This window comes from Oncorhynchus nerka, unplaced genomic scaffold (genome assembly GCF_034236695.1).
Source record: "Oncorhynchus nerka isolate Pitt River unplaced genomic scaffold, Oner_Uvic_2.0 unplaced_scaffold_4225, whole genome shotgun sequence".
Lineage (NCBI taxonomy): Eukaryota > Metazoa > Chordata > Actinopteri > Salmoniformes > Salmonidae > Oncorhynchus > Oncorhynchus nerka.
This window is the reverse complement of record NW_027037071.1, coordinates 1-12,273: the sequence shown is the minus strand read 5'-3', so window position 1 is coordinate 12,273 and position 12,273 is coordinate 1. Positions and strand designations below refer to the sequence as shown.

The 12,273-nt window shown below is 40.9% G+C and overlaps 1 protein-coding gene across 1 annotated transcript; it reads left to right on the top strand.

Annotated features, from left to right (window-relative positions):
• The first annotated feature begins 202 nt into the window (after positions 1 to 202).
• LOC135566554 (uncharacterized) lies at positions 203 to 994 on the top strand. The gene has a single exon (XM_065014244.1). It carries the CDS (start codon positions 203 to 205, stop codon positions 992 to 994), a length of 792 nt encoding a protein of 263 aa, XP_064870316.1.
• Positions 995 to 12,273: the final 11,279 nt, after the last annotated feature.

Sequence of the window (12,273 nt, the reverse complement as noted above, 5' to 3'; positions counted from 1 at the left end):
TTGCAAGAAGACCTTTGATTTGACATGTAGTTGATAGTAATTTAGTCGTGTGCAACTCAACCCTTTATCCCAAATTGCACCCTGTTCTCCATGTGCTGCACTACTTTTGACCAGAGCACTATGGGTAGTGTACTATATAGGGTGCCATTAGAAGCACAGACGTTATGTTATAGATCAGACGTGACGACAAGGCTGTCATGACATGAGCGGAAATCAACCTAATGCGGTTCTCTTCCCAGGAGGCTGCATGTGGATCAGGACCCCGGCCATTGTCTATTCCACCCACGGAGCCCCACCCTGGTCCCCATCCTCTACTACCCCTTCCCCACGGAGCTCCACCCTGGTCCCCATCCTCTACTACCCCTTCCCCACGGAGCTCCACCCTGGTCCCCAGACCCAGAGGGAGCGTTACACCCTGGTCCCCATCCTCTACTACCCCTTCCCCACGGAGCTCCACCCTTGTCCCCATCCTCTACTACCCCTTCCCCACGGAGCCCCACCCTGGTCCCCATCCTCTACTACCCCTTCCCCACGGAGCTCCACCCTGGTCCCCATCCTCTACTACCCATTCCCCACGGAGCCCCACCCTGGTCCCCATCCTCTACTACCCCTTCCCCACGGAGCTCCACCCTGGTCCCCATCCTCTACTATCCCTTCCCCACGGAGCTCCACCCAGGTCCCCATCCTCTACTACCCCTTCCCCACGGAGCTCCACCCTGGTCCCCATCCTCTACTACCCCTTCCCCACGGAGCTCCACCTGGTCCCCATCCTCTACTACCCTTCCCCACGGAGCTCCACCCTGGTCCCCAGACCCAGAGGGAGCGTTACACCCTGGTCCCCATCCTCTACTACCCCTTCCCCACGGAGCTCCACCTGGTCCCCATCCTCTACTACCCCTTCCCCACGGAGCCCCACCCTGGTCCCCATCCTCTACTACCCCTTCCCCACGGAGCTCCACCCAGGTCCCCATCCTCTACTACCCCTTCCCCATAGAGCTCCACCCTGGTCCCCATCCTCTACTACCCCTTCCCCACGGAGCTCCACCCTGGTCCCCATCCTCTACTACCCCTTCCCCACGGAGCTCCACCCTGGTCCCCAGACCCAGAGGGAGCGTTACACCCTGGTCCCCATCTATTACTAGTCTGATTGACTGTACAGGTGCATTACTAGTCTGATTGACTGGACAGGTGGATTACTAGTCTGATTGACTGTACAGGTGGATTACTAGTCTGATTGACTATACAGGTGGATTACTAGTCTGACTATACAGCTGGATTACTAGTCTGATTGACAGTACAGGTGGATTACTAGTCTGATTGACTGTACAGGTGGATTACTAGTCTGATTGACTGTACAGGTGGATTACTAGTCTGACTGTACAGGTGGATTACTAGTCTGATTGACAGTACAGGTGGATTACTAGTCTGATTGCTAGTCTGATTGACTGGACAGGTGGATTACTAGTCTGACTGTACAGGTGGATTACTAGTCTGATTGACTATACAGGTGGATTACTAGTCTGATTGACTGTACAGGTGGATTACTAGTCTGACTGTACAGGTGGATTACTAGTCTGACTGTACAGGTGGATTACTAGTCTGATTGACAGTACAGGTGGATTACTAGTCTGATTGCTAGTCTGATTGACTGTACAGGTGGATTACTAGTCTGATTACTAGTCTGATTGACTGTACAGGTGCATTACTAGTCTGATTGACTGGACAGGTGGATTACTAGTCTGATTGACTGTACAGGTGGATTACTAGTCTGATTGACTATACAGGTGGATTACTAGTCTGACTATACAGCTGGATTACTAGTCTGATTGACAGTACAGGTGGATTACTAGTCTGATTGACTGTACAGGTGGATTACTAGTCTGATTGACTGTACAGGTGGATTACTAGTCTGACTGTACAGGTGGATTACTAGTCTGATTGACAGTACAGGTGGATTACTAGTCTGATTGCTAGTCTGATTGACTGGACAGGTGGATTACTAGTCTGACTGTACAGGTGGATTACTAGTCTGATTGACTATACAGGTGGATTACTAGTCTGATTGACTGTACAGGTGGATTACTAGTCTGACTGTACAGGTGGATTACTAGTCTGACTGTACAGGTGGATTACTAGTCTGATTGACAGTACAGGTGGATTACTAGTCTGATTGCTAGTCTGATTGACTGTACAGGTGGATTACTAGTCTGATTGCTAGTCTGATTGACTGTACAGGTGGATTACTAGTCTGATTGACTGTACAGGTGGATTACTAGTCTGATTGACTGTACAGGTGGATTACTAGTCTGACTATACAGGTTGATTACTAGTCTGATTACCTGTACAGGTGGATTACTAGTCTGATTGACTGTACAGGTTGATTACTAGTCTGATTGACTGTACAGGTGGATTACTAGTCTGATTGACTGTACAGGTGGATTACTAGTCTGATTGACTGTACAGGTGGATTACTAGTCTGACTATACAGGTTGATTACTAGTCTGATTACCTGTACAGGTGGATTACTAGTCTGATTGACTGTACAGGTGGATTACTAGTCTGACAGTACAGGTGGATTACTAGTCTGATTGACTGTACAGGTTGATTACTAGTCTGATTGACTGTACAGGTGGATTACTAGTCTGATTGCCTGTACAGGTGGATTACTAGTCTGATTGCCTGTACAGGTGGATTACTAGTCTGATTGACTGTACAGGTGGATTACTAGTCTGATTGCCTGTACAGGTGGATTACTAGTCTGATTGACTGTACAGGTGGATTACTAGTCTGATTGCCTGTACAGGTGGATTACTAGTCTGATTACCTGTACAGGTGGATTACTAGTCTGACTGTACAGGTGGATTACTAGTCTGATTGACTATACAGGTGGATTACTAGTCTGATTGACTGTACAGGTGGATTACTAGTCTGATTGACTGTACAGGTGGATTACTAGTCTGATTGACTGTACAGGTGGATTACTAGTCTGATTGACTGTACAGGTGGATTACTAGTCTGATTGACTGTACAGGTGGATTACTAGTCTGATTGACTGTACAGGTGGATTACTAGTCTGATTACCTGTACAGGTGGATTACTAGTCTGACTGTACAGGTGGATTACTAGTCTGATTGCCTGTACAGGTGGATTACTAGTCTGATTGACTGTACAGGTGGATTACTAGTCTGATTGCCTGTACAGGTGGATTACTAGTCTGATTGACTGTACAGGTGGATTACTAGTCTGATTGCCTGTACAGGTGGATTACTAGTCTGATTACCTGTACAGGTGGATTACTAGTCTGACTGTACAGGTGGATTACTAGTCTGATTACCTGTACAGGTGGATTACTAGTCTGATTGACTGTACAGGTGGATTACTAGTCTGATTGACTGTACAGGTGGATTACTAGTCTGACTATACAGGTGGATTACTAGTCTGACTATACAGGTTGATTACTAGTCTGATTGACTGTACAGGTGGATTACTAGTCTGATTGACTGTACAGGTGGATTACTAGTCTGACTATACAGGTTGATTACTAGTCTGATTACCTGTACAGGTGGATTACTAGTCTGATTGACTGTACAGGTTGATTACTAGTCTGATTGACTGTACAGGTGGATTACTAGTCTGATTGACTGTACAGGTGGATTACTAGTCTGATTGACTGTACAGGTGGATTACTAGTCTGACTATACAGGTTGATTACTAGTCTGATTACCTGTACAGGTGGATTACTAGTCTGATTGACTGTACAGGTGGATTACTAGTCTGACAGTACAGGTGGATTACTAGTCTGATTGACTGTACAGGTTGATTACTAGTCTGATTGACTGTACAGGTGGATTACTAGTCTGATTGCCTGTACAGGTGGATTACTAGTCTGATTGCCTGTACAGGTGGATTACTAGTCTGATTGACTGTACAGGTGGATTACTAGTCTGATTGCCTGTACAGGTGGATTACTAGTCTGATTGACTGTACAGGTGGATTACTAGTCTGATTGCCTGTACAGGTGGATTACTAGTCTGATTACCTGTACAGGTGGATTACTAGTCTGACTGTACAGGTGGATTACTAGTCTGATTGCCTGTACAGGTGGATTACTAGTCTGATTACCTGTACAGGTGGATTACTAGTCTGATTACCTGGACAGGTGGATTACTAGTCTGATTACCTGTACAGGTGGATTACTAGTCTGATTACCTGTACAGGTGGATTACTAGTCTGATTACCTGTACAGGTGGATTACTAGTCTGATTACCTGGACAGGTGGATTACTAGTCTGATTACCTGTACAGGTGGATTACTAGTCTGATTACCTGTACAGGTGGATTACTAGTCTGATTGACTGTACAGGTTGATTACTAGTCTGATTGACTGTACAGGTGGATTACTAGTCTGATTGACTGTACAGGTGGATTACTAGTCTGATTGACTGTACAGGTGGATTACTAGTCTGACTATACAGGTTGATTACTAGTCTGATTACCTGTACAGGTGGATTACTAGTCTGATTGACTGTACAGGTGGATTACTAGTCTGACAGTACAGGTGGATTACTAGTCTGATTGACTGTACAGGTTGATTACTAGTCTGATTGACTGTACAGGTGGATTACTAGTCTGATTGCCTGTACAGGTGGATTACTAGTCTGATTGCCTGTACAGGTGGATTACTAGTCTGATTGCCTGTACAGGTGGATTACTAGTCTGATTGACTGTACAGGTGGATTACTAGTCTGATTGCCTGTACAGGTGGATTACTAGTCTGATTGCCTGTACAGGTGGATTACTAGTCTGATTACCTGTACAGGTGGATTACTAGTCTGACTGTACAGGTGGATTACTAGTCTGATTGACTATACAGGTGGATTACTAGTCTGATTGACTGTACAGGTGGATTACTAGTCTGATTGACTGTACAGGTGGATTACTAGTCTGATTGCCTGTACAGGTGGATTACTAGTCTGATTGACTGTACAGGTGGATTACTAGTCTGATTGCCTGTACAGGTGGATTACTAGTCTGATTGCCTGTACAGGTGGATTACTAGTCTGATTACCTGTACAGGTGGATTACTAGTCTGACTGTACAGGTGGATTACTAGTCTGATTGACTATACAGGTGGATTACTAGTCTGATTGACTGTACAGGTGGATTACTAGTCTGATTGACTGTACAGGTGGATTACTAGTCTGATTGACTGTACAGGTGGATTACTAGTCTGATTGACTGTACAGGTGGATTACTAGTCTGATTGACTGTACAGGTGGATTACTAGTCTGATTGACTGTACAGGTGGATTACTAGTCTGATTACCTGTACATGTGGATTACTAGTCTGACTGTACAGGTGGATTACTAGTCTGATTGCCTGTACAGGTGGATTACTAGTCTGATTGACTGTACAGGTTGATTACTAGTCTGATTGACTGTACAGGTGGATTACTAGTCTGATTGCCTGTACAGGTGGATTACTAGTCTGATTGCCTGTACAGGTGGATTACTAGTCTGATTGACTGTACAGGTGGATTACTAGTCTGATTGCCTGTACAGGTGGATTACTAGTCTGATTGACTGTACAGGTGGATTACTAGTCTGATTGCCTGTACAGGTGGATTACTAGTCTGATTACCTGTACAGGTGGATTACTAGTCTGACTGTACAGGTGGATTACTAGTCTGATTGACTATACAGGTGGATTACTAGTCTGATTGACTGTACAGGTGGATTACTAGTCTGATTGACTGTACAGGTGGATTACTAGTCTGATTGACTGTACAGGTGGATTACTAGTCTGATTGACTGTACAGGTGGATTACTAGTCTGACTGTACAGGTGGATTACTAGTCTGATTGACTATACAGGTGGATTACTAGTCTGATTGACTGTACAGGTGGATTACTAGTCTGATTGACTGTACAGGTGGATTACTAGTCTGATTGCCTGTACAGGTGGATTACTAGTCTGATTGACTGTACAGGTGGATTACTAGTCTGATTGCCTGTACAGGTGGATTACTAGTCTGATTGCCTGTACAGGTGGATTACTAGTCTGATTACCTGTACAGGTGGATTACTAGTCTGACTGTACAGGTGGATTACTAGTCTGATTGACTATACAGGTGGATTACTAGTCTGATTGACTGTACAGGTGGATTACTAGTCTGATTGACTGTACAGGTGGATTACTAGTCTGATTGACTGTACAGGTGGATTACTAGTCTGATTGACTGTACAGGTGGATTACTAGTCTGATTGACTGTACAGGTGGATTACTAGTCTGATTGACTGTACAGGTGGATTACTAGTCTGATTACCTGTACATGTGGATTACTAGTCTGACTGTACAGGTGGATTACTAGTCTGATTGCCTGTACAGGTGGATTACTAGTCTGATTGACTGTACAGGTTGATTACTAGTCTGATTGACTGTACAGGTGGATTACTAGTCTGATTGCCTGTACAGGTGGATTACTAGTCTGATTGCCTGTACAGGTGGATTACTAGTCTGATTGACTGTACAGGTGGATTACTAGTCTGATTGCCTGTACAGGTGGATTACTAGTCTGATTGACTGTACAGGTGGATTACTAGTCTGATTGCCTGTACAGGTGGATTACTAGTCTGATTACCTGTACAGGTGGATTACTAGTCTGACTGTACAGGTGGATTACTAGTCTGATTGACTATACAGGTGGATTACTAGTCTGATTGACTGTACAGGTGGATTACTAGTCTGATTGACTGTACAGGTGGATTACTAGTCTGATTGACTGTACAGGTGGATTACTAGTCTGATTGACTGTACAGGTGGATTACTAGTCTGATTGACTGTACAGGTGGATTACTAGTCTGATTGACTGTACAGGTGGATTACTAGTCTGATTACCTGTACAGGTGGATTACTAGTCTGACAGTACAGGTGGATTACTAGTCTGATTTTCTGTACAGGTGGATTACTAGTCTGATTGACTGTACAGGTGGATTACTAGTCTGATTGCCTGTACAGGTGGATTACTAGTCTGATTGACTGTACAGGTGGATTACTAGTCTGATTGCCTGTACAGGTGGATTACTAGTCTGATTACCTGTACAGGTGGATTACTAGTCTGACTGTACAGGTGGATTACTAGTCTGATTACCTGTACAGGTGGATTACTAGTCTGACTGTACAGGTGGATTACTAGTCTGATTGACTATACAGGTGGATTTACTAGTCTGATTGACTGTACAGGTGGATTACTAGTCTGATTGACTGTACAGGTGGATTACTAGTCTGATTGACTGTACAGGTGGATTACTAGTCTGATTGACTGTACAGGTGGATTACTAGTCTGATTGACTGTACAGGTGGATTACTAGTCTGATTGACTGTACAGGTGGATTACTAGTCTGATTACCTGTACAGGTGGATTACTAGTCTGATCGACTGTACAGGTGGATTACTAGTCTGATTGCCTGTACAGGTGGATTACTAGTCTGATTACCTGTACAGGTGGATTACTAGTCTGATTACCTGTACAGGTGGATTACTAGTCTGATTACCTGTACAGGTGGATTACTAGTCTGATTACCTGGACAGGTGGATTACTAGTCTGATTACCTGTACAGGTGGATTACTAGTCTGATTGACTGTACAGGTGGATTACTAGTCTGATTGACTGTACAGGTGGATTACTAGTCTGATTGACTGTACAGGTGGATTACTAGTCTGATTGACTGTACAGGTGGATTACTAGTCTGATTGACTGTACAGGTGGATTACTAGTCTGATTGACTGTACAGGTGGATTACTAGTCTGATTACCTGTACAGGTGGATTACTAGTCTGATTGCCTGTACAGGTGGATTACTAGTCTGATTACCTGTACAGGTGGATTACTAGTCTGATTACCTGTACAGGTGGATTACTAGTCTGATTACCTGTACAGGTGGATTACTAGTCTGATTACCTGGACAGGTGGATTACTAGTCTGATTACCTGTACAGGTGGATTACTAGTCTGATTGACTGTACAGGTGGATTACTAGTCTGATTACCTGTACAGGTGGATTACTAGTCTGATTACCAATCTCAAAGTACAACGCCACTGTCTATCCATCCAGGCAATCATCCCTCTAATCTAGACTATAGTACACATGGTCAGAGTGATTTTGTTCCTTCTCAAGTGATGAATTATCAATTGGTACATTTTGAGTCAAGAAAAATATCAAGGTTATATTAAACATTCTTCATAAGAATTGAAACGTTTTATAATCTGCACACAGATGAGCAATAGTCAATAATGTTGACACCAAGAGAATCAAAATATCCATTTTATTCAAGTGTACCTCATCTATTGATGAAGTAGGTCTATTAACCTTTAACATAGATAAGATGAATGCAGAGAATGAGAATTTTTGATAATTTCTGGATATATATATATATATATACTGTAAACATAAAATGACTAATATACTTTTCGAATGTACTTAGTTTTTGTTTATAAAAACTGGCCTGAAATTCCAATAAGGCACCTGAGGGGAAAATGTTCTGGTGTGGTCCCACAGACAACGGTGAAATGATCAGAGAAAACACGAACACAACTTATTCGTACCTTAGATGTAAACAAACAAAGTTAAGATGACAACAGGGAGGAAGGAAAGGGGGGGGTGTATACAGTCAACACACAGCAAAAAAATTAAATTATTTTCCCCTCTTAATCATGAAATTATTTACAGTAACATGCAAATACCGTACTTAGAGCTGTTTACCTTCCCTACAAGTGGAAGACAATCTATACATAGTAATTCCTTTAATATAAACCGTATAAATCCATTCCTTTGTGTATATAAATAGCTTTCTTCCAACATTTGCTTGTCTGACGTACTGTAGTGGTGTGAAAGGTATGAAGACTACAGAGTCTCAGGTTCTAAATACATTCAAGCGTTCAACACTTAAAATGCTAAATAAATGTATAACTGGGAAGGAGGGTTGTCACTTCAGACACCTGCTAGTGAAAAAAACAATGTGTTTTGCTGTAAAAGACTGGTGACAAGTTACTTCTAAACGTTGCATGTAGTCCGTCTGTCTAAGCAGAAAACGCGTCTGGATTTAGTTGGAGCAGTTTTGGATTGCTTGTGTGGGGGGGTGTAAGAAAGGTTATTGTGTTCAGATGAGCGATTGGCGTGAACCCATAGTGTAGTGGATATCACCCATAGAAAATAATACAGGCACCCTGGAAACATGGTCACAAACGCACACTAATACTGCGGGCCTTCAATACGCTCCTTATTTCTGTAGAATGAACTGGTCAATGAACTCATTCTGCTCAGCCTCCACCTTGGAGAGAGCTTCGTACTCGATACGATACCTGGAATAGATTAAAACAAACTTAGTTAAAACCCAGGTGACTGACTGACTGACTGACTAAATAACTGACTGGCTAAATTACTAACTAACTGACTGACTGACTAAATAACTGACTGACTAAATAACTAACTGACTAAATAACTAACTGACTGACTGACTAAATTACCAGCTGACTGACTGACTAAATAACTGACTGACTAAATAACTAACTGACTGACTGACTGACTAACTGACTAAATAACTAACTGACTGACTAAATAACTGACTAAATAACTAACTGACTGACTGACTAACTAACTGACTAAATAACTAACTAACTGACTAAATAACTAACTAACTGACTAAATAACTAACTGACTGACTAAATAACTAACTGACTAAATAACTGACTGACTGACTAAATAACTGACTGACTGACTAAATAACTGACTGACTGACTAAATAACTGACTGACTGACTAAATAACTAACTGACTAAATAACTGACTGACTGACTAAATAACTGACTGACTGACTAAATAACTGACTGACTAACTAACTGACTAAATAACTGACTGACTGACTAACTAAATAACTGACTGACTAAATAACTGACTGACTGACTGACTGACTAAATAACTGACTGACTGACTAAATAACTAACTGACTGACTAACTAACTGACTGACTGACTGACTAACTAACTGACTAAATAACTAACTAACTGACTAAATAACTAACTAACTGACTAAATAACTAACTGACTGACTAAATAACTAACTGACTGACTAAATAACTAACTGACTGACTAAATAACTAACTGACTAAATAACTGACTGACTGACTAAATAACTGACTGACTGACTAAATAACTAACTGACTAAATAACTGACTAAATAACTGACTAAATAACTGACTAAATAACTGACTGACTGACTAAATAACTGACTGACTGACTAAATAACTGACTGACTGACTAAATAACTGACTGACTGACTAAATAACTAACTGACTGAATAACTGACTGACTGACTAAATAACTAACTGACTGACTGACTAAATAACTAACTAACTGACTGACTAAATAACTAACTAACTGACTGACTAAATAACTAACTAACTGACTGACTGACTAACTAACTGACTAAATAACTGACTGACTGACTAACTAAATAACTGACTGACTAAATAACTGACTGACTGACTAAATAACTGACTGACTAAATAACTGACTGACTGACTAAATAACTAACTGACTGACTAAATAACTTACTGACTGACTAAATAACTAACTGACTAACTAACTAACTAACTGACTAACTAACTAACTGACTAAATAACTAACTGACTAAATAACTAACTGACTAAATAACTAACTAACTGACTAAATAACTAACTGACTAAATAACTAACTGACTAAATAACTAACTGACTGACTGACTAAATAACTGACTGACTGACTAAATAACTGACTGACTGACTGACTAAATAACTAACTGACTGATTGACTAAATAACTAACTGACTGATTGACTAAATAACTAACTGACTGATTGACTAAATAACTAACTGACTGACTGACTAAATAACTAACTGACTGATTGACTAAATAACTAACTGACTGACTGACTAAATAACTAACTGACTAACTGACTAAATAACTAACTGACTGACTGACTAAATAACTGACTAAGTAACTGACTGACTGGCTAAATAACTAACTGACTGACTGACTAAATAACTAACTGACTGACTAAATAACTAACTGACTAAATAACTGACTGACTAAATAACTAACTGACTGACTAACTAACTGACTAAATAACTGACTAAATAACTAACTGACTGACTAACTAACTGACTAAATCTCTTGTTTGGTCAATCATGACTGACTTAGTTGACTTGGTCTGTCGGTCTGTTCATTGGACCAGTATGACTGACTGACTGATCAATCACTCAGTTGTCTGTCTCTATGTCAGTTATTTAGGAGTCAGACTGACTGATTGACTGACTGGTCAGTCAGTCAGTTATTTAGTCAGTCAGAGACAGTCAGTTATTTAGTCAGTCAGTCAGTCGCCTAGTCAATGAGTTATTTAGTCAGTTAGTTTAGTCAATCATTTATCAGTCAGTCATTTAGTTATTTTAGTCAGTTAGTCAATCGTGTCTGTCACCAACTGACTAACTGACTAAATAACTAACTGACTGACTGACTAAATAACTAACTGACTAAATAACTAACTGACTAAATAACTAACTGACTGACTGACTAAATAACTGACTGACTGACTGACTAACTAACTGACTGACTAAATAACTAACTGACTGACTAAATAACTAACTGACTGACTAAATAACTAACTAACTAAATAACTAACTAACTGACTGACTAAATAACTAACTGACTGACTAAATAACTAACTAACTGACTGACTAACTGACTAAATAACTAACTGACTAAATAACTAACTGACTGACTAAATAACTAATTTAGTCAGTTAAAGACCTGGTCAATTAGTCAGTTAGTTAGTTGACCAGTCAGTCAGTCAATCAGTCAGTTGTCACCCAGGTCAATGACACGAGACAGACCAGTCAGTCAATCGGTCAGTCAGCAGTCAGTCAATAGTCAGTCAGTCAGTCACCCCTGGTTAATGACACAGTCAGTCCAGTTAGTCAGTCAATCAGTCAGTTAGTTATTTAGTCAGCCCGGTCAGTCAGTTATTTGTCAGTCAGTCAGTCAGTTATTTAATCCGGTCAGTTGTTATTTAGTCAGTTGTTATTTTAGTCAGTTAGTTATTTAGTCAGTGTTATTTAAACAAGAAGATTAGTCATTTAGTCAGTTAGTTAGTCAGTTGAATTAGAGTAACCAACTGTTAAATAACTAACTGACTGACTAAATAACTAACTGACTAAATAACTAACTGACTAAATAACTAACTGACTG

Bases quoted from the DNA above. Each gene is read 5' to 3' on its own strand.
- LOC135566554 (XM_065014244.1), top strand. From the start codon at position 203: ATGAGCGGAAATCAACCTAATGCGGTTCTCTTCCCAGGAGGCTGCATG.